This window comes from Electrona antarctica, assembly GCF_951216825.1.
Source record: "Electrona antarctica genome assembly, chromosome: 10".
In the NCBI taxonomy this organism is placed as follows: domain Eukaryota; kingdom Metazoa; phylum Chordata; class Actinopteri; order Myctophiformes; family Myctophidae; genus Electrona; species Electrona antarctica.
Genome location: NC_136791.1, coordinates 46906762 through 46922657, shown reverse-complemented (window position 1 = coordinate 46922657; position 15896 = coordinate 46906762). Strand labels below are relative to the sequence as shown.

The following is a 15896-nucleotide window of genomic DNA, read 5'->3' as shown; positions in this document are numbered from 1 at the left end:
TGCTGCTGTCATGGTGAAAAAGACCTCCTAACACTCATTGCATTACATGCAGAAATAAGTGATCATTCACATGTGGAGCAAGATGTATGTCCCCGGGCCTATTGAAACTGACACACGACTACTGCTTTCACTGAATTCCTGAAAGTTTGTCTAAGGGGGGGTAATTGCATTGAGCACATGCTTCACATGGACTCTTGCTGCTGTACGTTACGTAAAATATCAAGGAATTGACTAAAAGGCCCTCACAATCTCTCAAATTTGTATTGCCATCAGACCATTCTGATGCCTAAGGAGGATCTCTACAGTATAATGAATTGCATTTTTATAGCGCTTTTCCAAGTGCTCAAAGCGCTTTACAATGGTTCATTCATTCATACATTGGGAGGTGAAGCGGCGAACAGTCAACGCCAGCGTCCTCACTTCCCACATTCACACACCAATGGTGGCGAGCTCACACCGACCGACTCATTGTCTTGCCCAAGGACACTTCGAGCCAGGATTCGAACCGCCGACCCAGGGATCATTGGACGACCTGCTCTACCCCCTGAGCCACAGCCGCCAGTATTGGGTGGGAACCCCTTTTGGTGTTAGCATTATGTTATGCTTTAGCTATTGAAAAATAGCAGATCTACAAGCTCATAGCACGCCACCGAGTGGCGCGCTACGAGCTTGTAGGTCTGCTATTTTTGAAAAGTCGAAGAACGACTGACATAATAGAAACATAGCTTTTTCAGAAAACTGTCAGGGATGTAGAAGACATTTTTAGAATCTGATCTCAGGTCAGAATGGGTTAAAGAGTCATGTTGTTTCTTCTCTAAGCAGGGATCAAGGGAGTGCAGTTCAGTAGTTAGTTAGCCACCCAGGCAAAGAGTCAAAGGTGACCACTAGCCCAGGGAGTTAGTGCCCTGAAAGCTGAGATGGTGTTGCATAAGTGCCAAGTGGAGAAGGCTAAATTAATCTGCTGTAATCAAACTGAGCCTCATGGGGTGTTCAGACCAACAATAATTGCCCCCGCATAAAGACAGATATGTTGTTGCATCACTGTCTGTGCTCATATACGCAAACTGAAGAGCCCTGCTTTTGAATTGTATTCACCCATTTTGGGCGGGAACCCCTTTTGGTGTTAGCATTGTGTTATGCTTTAGCTATTGAAAAATAGCAGATCTACAAGCTCATAGCGCGCCACCGAGTGGCGCGCTATGAGCTTGTAGGTCTGCTATTTTAGAAAAATTAACGACTGACATAGAAACATAGGTTTTTCAGAAAACTGTTGGATTGTGGGCTGTTAGGCGTCTGTGGCACTCTGCTACAGGACACGTCAGTCTGAGACCCACAAAAGGTTTCCTCTAATAATGAACATGATATGTTTTGCTTTCAAAGCTTTGATACACTGTGGAGTGCATAGTCATATTTTTGTGCTTGCCTGTCATCTCTATTCAATGGATCAGGATGAAAATAATTTGGGGACCCCCCAAAATAATTTGACGACCCCCCGACCCCCCGACCCACGGGTTGAGAACCCCTGCCTCTTTTTGACCTTCTTGGATTCTGAATTGTTTAACGTGTTTGAATACAAATGTTTTTAAATAGAGTTCTCAGCTTTGCTGATGTTTCCTTGATAAGGGATCCAGGTTTATTGAAAACGACCATGACAAATCAAGATCAGGAACTTATAGCTGTGTTTTACTCTTCAGTTCCCAGAAGCAAAACACATATGGGAATGATACACCCTTCCCCCTGATCCAGCTTAAGGGTGTCTGGAAATCACAGTTATCCATACTGTAGATATGACTATACAGCCTTAACAGGATGAGTTTGTTTATATAGGGGGTGAATCCCGAGAGATCTCATGGCATCCGCAGTTTCACTACATCAGGTGTGATGGATTTCCTACAAGGCAGATAAGCACGCCGAAGAGAAGTTATCTTTTGATGGACGAGGGACTCTCCTGCTGCGGGGTTGTTTACTAGAGGCAGATGAGTCACTTAATCACTGACAGAACGGTAGTGAACCGCAAGGCCGGCAGTGAGCTAACATCATCTACAACCTGTCCCACTAGTCATTAGAGAAGAATCCAAAATGGCTGCCAGAGAGTTGAGGAAGCTGCGTACCTCTCAGGTGATTAAGTGGAGGCTATTGACATCAATCATCTGTGTGCGGATGATGGCACTGCAGTACATTAGGCCTACGGAGCGTCACGGCAGGGAAAACTATGGGCTCAGTACGCCTTGCCTAACACTCCAGGAGCCATTACTAAGTCTGCTGCTTAGTAATGGGGGGAAAGAACTGTTACATAAAGGCTGTGGCCTTGGTGGTGCTTGTACACTGTTCTTTTTTGAGTGGTGCAACCACTCCAAGGAACAGCAATGTCCGTGTTCAACTATGTGTGTGACTATGTTTGTGTGTGACGTTAATGAGCACCAGTACCAATGAGTACCAAAAGTGGCGCTGTTGTGCCAGAAACAGAGAGAGAGATAGTGCTGCACTGTTGCCTGCTAATGAGAGAGAAAGAGAGAGAGAGAGAGAGAGAGAGAGGGGGGGGGGGGGGGGGGGGATTTGCACCACTCAGTTCACACGGGTGTGATTCTTTCTTGTACACTGATTTCTGTTGCTTCTAGCATCAGGTGCGTCATCTGTGATTACGTTCAGCTGTAGAATAACAGCCGGTATAGCCTAAATTATAAACTCAAATGGTTTGAAACTTGTTTACAATTTACTTTACCTTTTAGCTGATACGTTTTTTATCTTTTCCTTAACTGATCGAGAGACAACCTGGAAATGTTGAAAAGGCCCAAGTGCACAAACATGTTGAGAGCTGTCTGGACACGATTGTACTGCACTTTCCTTGCTTTGTGTCTATTTCTGTGTTCCCTCGCAGCGCACGCACGCACGCACGCACGCACGCACGCACGCGCGCACACACACACACACACACACACACACACACACACACACACACACACACACACACACACACACACACACACACACACTATAGACCTCGCTCATTGTTTGCCTTGTCATCACTGATGCTATCTGCAAGTGCACATGGCTGTGATCTAGGGATAGAAATAGTTTTCAATCAGCACAAATCAGATACAGTAGGTGCAATCTGGCCGCAATAGAGAGAATGTCAAGTACAAGGCACTGTTGCAGTCAGCCCATTTTTGTACATGAAAAAAGGCAAATAAAGAAAAAACATTATAATGTATTATAGTTTTATATTATAGCACTGACGAAGGTCCTAGGACCGAAACGTTTGCTTTTTAATTGCACTTTGAGCACAGAGCACTTTATGAGCATGATAAAATAAAGAGGAGGAGTTTTACTTCTATTTTCCATACGGTGAGCAAGTCTTTTCCTGTCAAAGTTTCCCTAAAGTATTATAGTTAAAACTTAAAAACAGTACAAGCGCTCGGTGGTAAAGTCTATACGAACACAATTGGCCCGTGGTGTTCGGGGAGGGAAGAGGGGCAGGGAGAGTGATAATTAGCCCTTCGCTAAATCCCACCCCAAAAAGCGATTGTCCAATGCCAATCCAAATAGTTTCGCAACTGTTGCTATATGCAGGTCAAGATTTTGCCACCTCATAGCTGTCAATGTTATTTTGCATGGCTGTGTTGTTTACACTGCTTAACGTCGGGAAAGTTACAAGACTGACCCACCCAGGTGATGGCAATAATACTAATTACTAATGACTACTAATGTCTTACCGTGCATTGACGTGCAACATGAAAACTCTTGTCGGGCAGTCATTAAAAGTTGATTTCTCCCTCTGTCATTTCCTCATATTTCTAGTTTATTTAAATACTGCAGGCCTGGTTGACTATAGATTTCGCGCCAGTTCAGTCTCTATCCTTCTTTATACTCTATGGTGAGAACAAGGACAGCTTGACCTGTCTCTTCTCTTCGCTGCTAACGTGCCTAAGGACGGGTCGGGGAGGGACTTGGCGAAGGGCTAATTCTCATTGCACATACAGTAGTCCTACAGGCTTGGGCGCCACCTGTCAGCAGGGAGTGTTGGGCGGGAGGAGTAGGGCGAAGGCTTTATGTCCTCCCGGTGGAGGCTCCTCCTCACTGGCAGGTGAGTCAGTAGCAGAACGTCGACGACTAAATTGTGGAGAAAACTGAGGGTGGGGGAAAGCAATACTAAATACTTGCTTACAACTGGAGGGACATTTGTAAATTTGGTTTGAATTTATGTTGATGCTTTATATTAAACCATTTTGGGCGGGGAACCCCTTTTGGTGTTTTAAACATTATGTTATAATTTAGCTATTGAAAAATAGCAGATGCGCTATGAGCTTGTAGGTCTGCTATTTTTGAAAAATCGTGAAAATATTTATTTCAGAAAAGTGGAGGATTTAGAAGATTTTTTTGAAATTTTGAGGTCAGGCCTAAATGGGTTAAATTATGTATTTAATCATCAAATTTGCTATCATGCATAGAACATTGTGTTCCTTCTATAGTGTCCATGGGGCTGCATACCAAATGAGGGACCAAAATGAGCTCTTTTGTTCATTATGATTGATGAAGTTATTTGATAAGCCTGAAGGATCAAACTGTACCCAAGTGAACTGAGTCTATACTAAATGCATCTAATGACTGGTCTGGTGCTCGCAAGAAAACCCTCCAAAAACAATAAACTGGGAAATTCAGCATGGTAATAACAATGTGCAATGTCATCCGTCAAACGTGTGTCTCCAGCCAAAGGCAAACAGCAGACACAGGAGAGAGAGACGGAGAACGAGGCAGCGTTTGGGGAGAGATGCTAAGTGTCTCCATATTATAAACATTTAGCGATTTCTCTCAGCAGAAGTCTTTTGCCAGAATTACGAGAAAACTATGAATCATACTCAGGGCCTCTTGTCTCTCTCTCTTCCTCTCGTTCTCGCTCTCTCTCTTTGTCCAGAGGTAGACTAACATTCTCTTTCTTGGTCTGCTGATCGGGCAAATTAATCATCTGAAAATGTGTCCTGTTTTAATGATTGGAGATTTAAACCCGATTAAAGTTACATTAAGGTTTTTGCAAGAACAGGGACCCTGCTCCAAGTTCCCCAATTTTAGAAATAGCTATAATCTGCCACTTGTTTTGAGAACATACAAGTCAAAAACGCTACTTGAGACCAGCTGGTCGCCTTTCTGGGGTAAAATGCTTTCACGATAGGAGGGACTTGGGGTGCAAACATAAATGATCTTTACTTCTACATTATGAATGGGAAAGGATCAAATATTACTCACATATTAATACCCTGACAGCAGCATAGTTAATTATCCATTTTCCATTATCTCACTTTATACCTCAGGCAAAATCTATAATGCTCATTTACATTTCCACTTCGACCCCTTTTCCACCGGTTGGTTCCCAATGGGAACCGGTTCAGTTCTTTTTGGTTCTTAGTCCATGAGCCAGAGCTCCAAAATTAGTGGGAAAACTAGACCTATATTACATTGTTTATAGGTTCAATACAAGTAAATTATGATAACCCTTCCACAGTAGCTTTTTCATATTTTCGATTATTTTGCATATTACAAAATGTAAAATTTGTAATACAATAAATCATTGTCTTCGTGTAAGTACTCAATTGGAGAAGTTTCATGGTGATGAAAATCTAATAGGTATGGTTTTGCACATACAATTCATAATTAACGTTTTAAATTTGGAGCTCTGGCTCAAAAACCAAAAAGAACTGAACCGGTTCCCATTGGGAACCAACCGGTGGAAAAGGGGCCTTCCAGAGTCATATTTTTGGCTAAAACAATCCTTTTGTTATTTCACTCTTTTTGGTTTTAGTATTCGGCCCGAGTAAACACTTTTTTTTTGCTTCTGTATTTTAGATGGACATAATACCATGTGTTTATACCTCTCAATGTGACACTGCACTGGGATAATATTACCAGAATATTGCCAGAATATTTTCTATTTGGGTTTTGTTGTACTTTTGAACTGAAGTGACACCATTCTGTTACTCACTATGAGATTCTGGTAGAAACTGAAATGTTTTCAGGTCTAGGATCTAGGATAGGCTACCAAGGGTTTTGTAATTTAAAAGAGCTCTGTCTCAAATTACCTCAGTGGTCAACTTATTATTGTTTTTAATCGTCAAACAAAAGTAATGGCCAGCTGACAGTCTTTGCACCTCATCCATGACCCGTTCGGCCAGAATGGAATCAAACAGATTAATCCATTTTGGGCGGGAACCCCTTTTGGTGTTCTAAGCATTATGTTATACTTTAGCTATTGAAAAATAGCAGATCTACAAGCTCATAGCGCGCTACGAGCTTGTAGGTCTGCTATTTTTGAAAAGTCGTGAAAATGTGGTGCAAATCTTTGAATATATATTTCAGAGCGAACATTTTTTACTAAAATATTTGCTTCTGGGGGGGGGGGGGGGGGGGGGTCCCTGAACTACATATTTTCAGATGGGGGTCCGTGGCCCAATAGAGATAATTCTGGGGGTCCTTGACATGAAAAAGGTTGAGCACAACTGACATAGAAACATGGGTTTTTCAGAAAACTATTAGGATTTAGAAGCCTTTTTTTTAAATCGACCTCAGTCCAAAATGTCTTAAGAGAGAAATCAACATAGATATCATAATAGTTCCTGTCAGCTTTGGATCTGTGGAGCTGCGGGTCATACTGGGGGAAGCCTTCGAGGGGAAGTTAATCACTTTCAGATGGCCGTGTGCGTGTGTGTGTGTGCGTGCGTGCGTGCGTGCACACAGTACATTTCACTGGGGGTTTGCCCCATCTTTCCTTGACCTAAACAATGAAATGAGACTGTAATTGGAGAAATGTTTGAGAACAGACTGAAACACCAGAGACCTCCGAAATTATCTGCTGAAATGAAAACAGTGAGGACACTGCAAAAAAGTGAAGGGTTTGACAAGAATGTTAAATTGCCTGATGGGGGAAATTTAAATTTTTATATTCTGGGGGCCTCAGTGTGGAATAAGTCTACCACTTATACTGCTTTAAGCGGAAGCTAACCATGTTAATCTCTCTTTTGGGCATGTCATTAAACATGGCATGTTGTTCCAAAGTACAGATAACCGATTTACGAGCTCACAACATGTCGCATCGGGGAGCTTGTAGATCAGCTATTTCCGCCACATGTGTGTAAAATAGGGCTTACATACAGTAGGGTAAGGGTTCTTGTGTGCCCATGGAGTAAAGTAAATTGTGTGAATAGATCTTATGTATTTATTTACTCCAGCCTTAGTAATACTAAGGCAGAGGCCTTTTTGGGTCGGTTCTGGACAACCGTGGGTCCGACCGACCCAACACCGGGCACTGCACCCCCCTGTGGTGGTGGTGGAACGCGTGTCGAATTTATGCAGATGTCAGAATGATGTCAGAAGTCGGTGGGACGAACCCGTCATGGCTCTGGAACCCGTATACGTGGCGATGCTCATATACAGTATGGACTTCTTTGTTAGGCATGCCCAAATATGGAGTCTGGCCCGGGGCAGAGGCCTTTGTGGCGGTTCTGGTCTGGACAACCGTGGGTCCGACTGACATACATTTACGACATACTTGATCATTCTACAGAGTCCCACAAAAACATGAAAAGTAACAAATCTACAAGCTCAAAGCGCGAAGCGTTTTGAGCTTGTCGATCGATATTTTTGAATTTGAATCCTGAAAAGTAACAGTTTTGGACATGCAAGGTTTCCACCCGACAAGGCGACAAAGACGATACGATGTGTAAAATAAATCTGCCATCACGATAGAACGACCAGAGATTTGTCCAATTAAGTGCACAGTGTTTTGTGATCAGAGATCTATCCAGGTGCACCGTGTTTCGTGCATGTGGTGAACTCACACACTTTACTGGCTTTAAGTGACATTGGAAACGTGGTACTCTAGTGACATCGGTGAAGTGCCGCGCGTGCCTTTCTCTCGCGGCTGTCTGTCACATTCAGCGTGTGCCCTATATTTCCTTTCTTTGATGGCGGCCCAAAACATGTGGAAACACCTGGCACCAGGCCAAAGAATCTGACTCGGTCTCGCTACGTGTGTCTCCTGTTGCATTCGGCATGTCAGATATTCAGGGTTCATTCAAACCCATGGAGTTACTCTGCATATCAATAACTAGTTACCCCCACCCACCCACGCACGCACGCACGCACGCACAGAGACCACCACCACCACCACTTCTTCACACACACACACGCACACGCACACGCACACACACACACACACACACATCTGTATCTGCACTGGGGGATAACACTCCTTAAAAGCTCATCAACATGGATGCTTCCCTGAGAGGTTTTTCTTTTTTTTTTTGTCATACCCGATAAGCAAAATCCCCTCTCTCTCCTTTTCTGGAAAGACAGACAGACACTCCCCACTCCAAGCCTAGCCCCCCCCCCCCTCTTCTCACGACAGATGACTTCACTCTCTCTGGATGAGGCTGGGGATAGGCCCTCTAGGCATGCAAATCCCCCAACACACGCACGCACGTACGCACGTACATGCACACACATGTAAGCTAGCACATACTCTCACACACACACACACGCACGCACGCTCGCACACCCACGCACACTCGCGCACCCACGCACACGCACGCACACACACACGCACAGAGAGACATTTGGAAGAGCTGACTTTGTGTGTAGAGGGTGCAGCTATACTAAAATCCCCCCAAAAGCTCCCTAATCCAGTTCCACTGGGCCAAGGAATGAACTGAACCATCACTGAACCATACAGTACCTGTTCAACTGCACAGCAACGTCTGAGTCACAGCTGCTGCAGTCAAAGGTTAAAAAAAATCACACCCGTGTGAAGTGAGTGGTGCAACTCCGTGTGGGGGTTCCCGGGGGGGGGGGGGGGGGGGGGGTAGTTCCAAACCCCCAGGAACGCGCCCAGGGGGCCGGGCCGGTTCCGGCGTGCCGCGCTGCGTCCGAAACGGTTGGGAAATGACAGAGTTACCGTGTGTCGGTCCCTCTACTGTACTGTACTGTACTGTACTGTACTGTACTGTACTGTACTGTACTGTACTGTACTGTACTGTACTGTACTGTACTGTACTGTCACTGTACTGTCACTGTAATGTACTGGCACCCCCAAAAGCATCATATATACAGTTAATACGTGCGTGTGTGTTTGTGTGTGCGTTAGGTTGCGCACAGATGGTGAAAACAACCATGTTGTTTTCGTGCTCATACCCAGACACCCAGACACCCAGACACCCAGCCACCCAGACACCCAGACACCCAGACACCCAGACACACAGACACACAGACACACAGACACACAGACACCCAGCCACCCAGACACCCAGACACCCAGCCACCCAGACACCCAGACACCCAGACACCCAGACACCCAGACACCCAGACACACAGACACCCAGACACCCAGACACACAGACACCCAGACACCCAGACACCCAGCCACACAGACACCCAGCCACCCAGACACCCAGCCACCCAGACACCCAGACACCCAGACACCCAGACACCCAGCCACCCAGACACCCAGACACCCAGACACCCAGCCACCCAGACACCCAGACACCCAGACACCCAGCCACCCAGCCACCCAGACACCCAGCCACCCAGACACCCAGACACCCAGCCACCCAGACACCCAGACACCCAGACACCCAGACACCCAGACACCCAGCCACCCAGACACCCAGCCACCCAGACACCCAGACACCCAGACACCCAGCCACCCAGACACCCAGACACCCAGACACCCAGCCACCCAGACACCCAGACACCCAGCCACCCAGACACCCAGACACCCAGACACCCAGCCACCCAGACACCCAGACACCCAGCCACACACATAGCTCCGTAAGGGAGTGGCTGCACCACTCAAAAAAGCCACTGAATGTATGGAATCACTGAGATCAGTATCAGTCCAGAATGATACTCATGCGTTGAGCTTTGCGTTGGCGTCCTGCAAAAGGATTTGACAGGCTGGTGGTTTTTGGATGATTGACGCATGATTTCATATCTATACAGTTGAAGAGGGTAAGGCTTGCTGTCGGTACATCGATATCGAAAAGGCCTTTACAGCTATGATAAGTGAACCGTTCTAACGGCATTCATGTTTGCGAAGAGAAACAGGATGCCGCGTCCGATAACCTACGGCCCCCGTTCCCTCTGTGTCTACATTCAGTGACTTGTTTTACTGGTTTGAGTTTAGAGTTTAGCCCAGGGGTGGGCAACTGGCGGCCCGGGGGCCACACGCGGCCCCACCTTCACTTAATGCGGCCCTCAGGTTAATGTCAGAATACTGATATATTATTGCTTTCAGCTGTTTACAATTCCACAGCATGCAAACATGACCCGCTGTAATTACTTCAGTCTAAATGAGTAGCTCAATGCTCAACACAAGTATAATTAAAGGCATTTGAAATGACGTAAAAAATGTAATTTTCAGGATTCCAATTCAAAAATAGCAAAAAAGTAGATCGGCTATTTTTGCTACGACAGCAATATATGGCCTTATAGGGAGTGAGTGTGGAAATATAGTGGCCCTCTCCATCGTCAAAGTTGCCCACCCCTGGTTTAGACTCTCTGGTGGATTTTCCCTTGTTTGAAGAGAAAGTAAACTCAGAATAGGTAGGGGTTATTTCTCCATGTTCCTTCCTCCTCCTAGAAAAGGAATTCCTCCCTAACCTCCCAAACTGTCAACAAGGATGCATTATTGGGGGAGTTCTCAGGCTTTTTCTATTTCGTTTTTCTCACGGCTCCTGTGGTAATATTAAGACGTCATTGACCCCTGAGAACAGGGTGAGTTAGCTGTGTGTTTGTCTTCATGTAAATGATGCTTTATATTCCACAGATTGAGTAGCTGGAACTGTTCAAAGCCATTTGACAAGGGCACTTTAACCGTGCCTGCAACATGTATTGTCATGACAATTTTCTCCTGCCGTTCAGAATACTTCAAGGACTTCACTAACATTACAGTTTCAAAGTAGAATATAATTGCCCTTAATGCTTAATACATTGTATTATAAAACCACTGGCACGTTGCCAATGTACGCCGTAAAAGTGGATGGCACAGACAAGGGGCATCACATGAGGCCATGGTGAATGTCTCTGAATGCCAGCGTTAAATTTTTTCTGGCACAATAAACCACAAACAATCTTCAGAGGACAAAGGATGCAGGCCCACACCTGTGTGTGATTGACGTTTTAATGAGGGGAAACAACAAGACTCAGGGCACTCCATCTAAAAGAGGAACCAGTTCTAAGCTCTTCGCTACCACGCTGTACTCATACAGTACTTGGCCTAGTGTCAACAGTAATAAAACAACAAAAACCTCTTGCCTCAAATCAGAACTTAATAGAAGATTGTAAGCCATTAATTGTGTTAACCCATTTTGACCTGAGATCAGATTCTAAAAATGTCTGTTTGAAAATGACAGTTTTCTGAAAAAGCGTCGTTCTTCGATTTTTCAAAAATAGCAGACCTACAAGCTCGTAGCGCACCACTCGGTGGCGCGCTATGAGCTTGTAGATCTGCTATTTTTAAATAGCTAAAGCATAACATAGTGCTAACACCAAAAGGGGTTCCCGGACATACGGTATAAACCATTAATTATCTTTTAAATAGCACTTCCCCGTGGCAACAGAGCGTCACTTTAAACTTTAAGGTGACTCTGTCGCCAAGGGGAAGCTGATGTAGGTGGTTGAGGGCATATCTGCATACCCACGCACGCACGCACGCACGCACGCACACACACACACACGCACGCACGCACACACACACACACACACACACACACACACACAATGCAGTGCATACAATACAAACGGGTTCTTGAATAAACATTATATTTTACGCTGACACATATCTTTCAGAATGTTTACGGCTTGTATAAGCCTGTGTCACAATCCTTTCCACAGTTTAAACCACAGTTTCTAAGTTCTCATAATGAATTGGAGCTCCAGTAGTAGGAGAATCTCTTGGGAACCCCAAAGTGCTCGGGCTAACTCATGCCTTGAAGATGATAAGCCTTGCTAATAATAAGACCCTCATGGTTGTTTGTGAACACTCTGACTGAGGAAATAATTAAGGTCAAGCAGTTTATCTGTGGTGGGGCCGGAGATGTGCTTGCTTTGTGTTGATAAAGAGGAGGGGGGCGGCGGTGAGGTTGACTCTGTCTGCCGGCTCGCTCACTTCACCCTATCTGTTTTTCATTCTCCCTTTTCTCTTTCACACTCCCTCCCCATCTATTTCCCACCCGGGATACCTAAGAGAGAGAGAGAGAGAGAGAGGGAGAGAGGTTGAGAGCCACACAGCTAGCTTTAGCCATCATGTTTGTCATTCCTTGGCCCAGTGTATGTCCAGTCTTCTCAAATGTCCCAATCAGGCTAATTTTAGCCCATGTTTGGAGGGCCAGGCAACGTGTTTTCCCTAAGCATGCTACGATGCGGATCCATTTGTACCAACCAGGACAACCAAGACATTTCCTGGTTGGTTATATTTACATAACGTTGATCTTCCCCACGTGGTTTTGTGTTCAACCGGTTGCACGAGTGAAGGCTATTTATGAGTTCTTACACAGCACCGATAGAAATGTGATACAATTACAGAGTAGCTATACAGTATCTTAGTTACAGGAGTGAGACATTTTTGACAGCAATGTCCGTGTTAACCGTGTGTTAACACCTTAGTAGCCCGGAACTATTTAATCCATTTCATCCATGTGCCCATCATTTATAGCGCCCGGACCACTTTTACCGGCGCACCGGAAGTTGCTGTGCATGTCTGTGTAGCAGCTAACAATAGCCACACCACTCTAGAGTCGATCGACAACAACGGGAGGTACGATTAAATCTATCGCGACTAGCGACTGGACCGCGGAAGGCCGTCAAACACAGGATATATTTTCAGAATTAGACGGGATGATTTAGATCGGGAGTTATGATCGTTTTAAGATTTTCGTTTTCGTCAGCTAAACAGGCAGGGGAAAAAGTGGCGCTGTTGTGCCAGAAACAGAGAGAGAGAGATAGTGCTGCACTGTTGCCTGCTAATGAGAGAGAGAGAGAGAGAGGGGGGGGAGGGGAGTTGCACCACTCAGTTCACACGGGTGTGATTTTTAATATCCGGGTGCTGCGTGCACCATTCAATGTTGCAACTGATGCATCACTTTTGTTTGCATGTTGCGTGTAAATATATAGAAGAGGTGAAACTGTATTGGCTTAGTGGATGCAGCTGAGGTCTAGGAATGTGTGCGTGCTCTTGGTCATAACAAAAAGGGGTATATTGGCTGCACTAGAAAACAACCTTTTATAATATTACAGCCACGTGGTTTGATTTGATTTGACTTTGGTAAAAGAAATACAAACTATCAATGCAAATTACGCAATATAACTTAAACCCACGACATACACATGATAAAAGCGTAATGAAACACTTATTTCCAACGTGGTCCTGTTTAATAATATGTCATTAAATTTGTCTGCATTTCCTACTCCAGCCCCTTAAACATTTAATTGTGTTTTTGTTGTTGAACACCGGAACATAATGAAAAAAAAAAACTATTTCTGTTTGGCTTTTTAGGCTTTGAAGTTGCACATGAGGGCAGATCTGACAAATAACCTAAAGAAATGACTGACATATTTAATAACTTTTAAGGAAACATTAAATAACTGATCTTGCAGATCTGCTATTTCCACTATTTTTGAAAATGATTGAAAATAAAAATGTCAACGTGGAAAAGACAATTATGCAAAAATAATGGCGATTATCTCAATTAGGCGATTATGTATTGTACAATAATAGTTGTGGCATGCCTACTGTACATACAAAGCACACAGGACAGGACACCACTCCGCTAAGTCTCACTCTGACTGTCCCCATAGCTTTGTTTTTTGAGTGGTGCAACCACTCCAAGGAACAGCAATGTGTGACTTGTGACTTGTGTTAACCTATGTTTGTGTGTGACTCATGTGTGACTCATGAGTACCAGTAGGGGCGCTGTTGTGCCAGAAACAGAGACAGAGAGATAGTATTGCACTGTTGCCTGCTAATGAGAGAGAGAGAGAGAGAGAGAGAGAGAGAGAGAGAGAGAGAGAGAGAGAGAGAGAGAGGGGGGGGGGGGATTTGCACCACTCAGTTCACACGGGTGTGATTTTTCATGATAATGCACACATGGTAACCCTGAGGAATGTTTAATCGCAATTATCTGTGTGACAATTCATCGTCAAAGTGACATATCATATAATCGTGACAGCCCTGTTTGAATGTGGTTCAGCTGCGACAGGCTCGACTCTGACACTGGGTATCACTGGAGTGTCCACTACACACCTGAGCTTCACAATGTTTTTTGTACTGTTAGCTTCAACTGTGATCACGGCCGTGCCTCTGATGTGTGCAGTGACCGGTTAATGGTGTGCGGACCTTAGAGTATATATTAATAGAGACGGCACCCGGAGGAAACCCTGAGGCGAAATGGACATAGTGGCCTAATTTGTCATTGCAGCGCTGGTCCGTTGACTATCATTGCGCACGTTCATGTTATTGGGCCCATGACACGTGAACGAATGTTTCATACGTGAACGCGTGCAAACGGCGCAATGATAGTCAACGGCAGCGCGTTCATGTGTTTGGGTCCAATCCATCCCAGAATGCACTCTGCTCCTACCCGGAAGGAGGAGTGAAATCGCCTCATGTGCTTTTGAGCAACTTAATGCAAGTGGATGGGAGGAGGAATCCGGTGCCGTCTCTATTAATATATACTCTAAGGTACGGACGTCTGGACGATGAATGTACAACAAGCTAACGGTCTGCATGAGAACACATAGAAAAACATGAAAATAGGTGTGCAACCTTTTAGATTCGATTTTTGTTCACGGTTATGCTCTGCTCTTCAAGCACTCCGGTAATTATTGTTGAGTTAACGTGTGTGTGTGTGTGTGTGTGTGTGTGTGCGTGTGTGCGTGTGCGCGTGTGCGTGCGTGCTTCCATAGACAGTGAGATGGTTCCCCTGGACTGCCTGCGTCCTCGGTCATTTACCGCTGCCCACCGCACCTCCATCCGTCGGGACGGAGACGACTCTCGCCTGTCCATTAGCCTGTGTGACCTCAGCCTCCAGCAGCATCAGGACCTCCAGGAGGAAGACGCAGATGACGACGATGATGAGGAGGAGGAGAGGCTACGGCCCCTCAGCGTCTCCTCCTCATTCTCCTGCCACGTGCCGCAAAACTCTCAGAACTCCCAGCAATGCTCCCTGCTGCCCGCCCTGTCCGACAGCGACCTGCGCTTCCACCCGGTACGCGGCGCCCACCTCACGGCCCTGGACGAGCAGACGGTGGCTCGGCTGGAGCCGCGCGGCGAGGAGAGGACCCTGGTGTTCACCAGCCGCCCCCTGCGCTGCTCCGAGACGGTGTTCGTGAAGGTGTCCAAGGCGGGTGCCGCCGCCGCCGCCGCACGGGTCGCCGGGTCCCTCTCCTACGGCGTGACGTCGTGCGACCCCGCCGTGCTGAGGCCCGGCGACCTGCCCTACAACCCGGACGCCCTGGTCGACCGCAAGGAGTTCTGGGCGGTGAGCCGGGTGCAGGCGGCGGCGCTCCAAAGCGGGGACATCTTGGGCTTTGTGGTGAACGTGGACGGGGAGGTGGTGATGAGCCATAATGGCGTCAGTGCGGGAATGCAGCTGTGCGTGGATAACTCCAGGCCTCTGTGGATGTTCTACGGTCTGCACGGCAACATCACACAACTCAGGATCTTAGGTAAGAGAGAGAGAGAGAGATGCTTTATTCATCCCAGAAGGGAAATTGAGATTATGCTTAATACAAAGTACAATAGAAGTCTCTGCAGTGTAATGAACTGTGTAATGAACTATACTATAGCATCATAAAAGCAGCGAATAAATCAATGGTTTTGCAGAGCCCACTGTCACATTTATTATGTTGGAGAA

General features: G+C 45.8%; 1 protein-coding gene across 1 annotated transcript in view; it reads left to right on the top strand.

Moving 5' to 3' along the window:
- The window catches only part of LOC306931291 (E3 ubiquitin-protein ligase NEURL1-like), a 43398-nt gene that overhangs the window by 13900 nt on the left and 13602 nt on the right, over positions 1-15896 (top strand). Inside the window, exon 4 of the mRNA XM_079512606.1 lies at positions 14947-15708. Coding sequence (XP_079368732.1) covers positions 14947-15708 — 762 coding nt within the window. The remainder of the gene's footprint in view (positions 1-14946; positions 15709-15896) is intronic.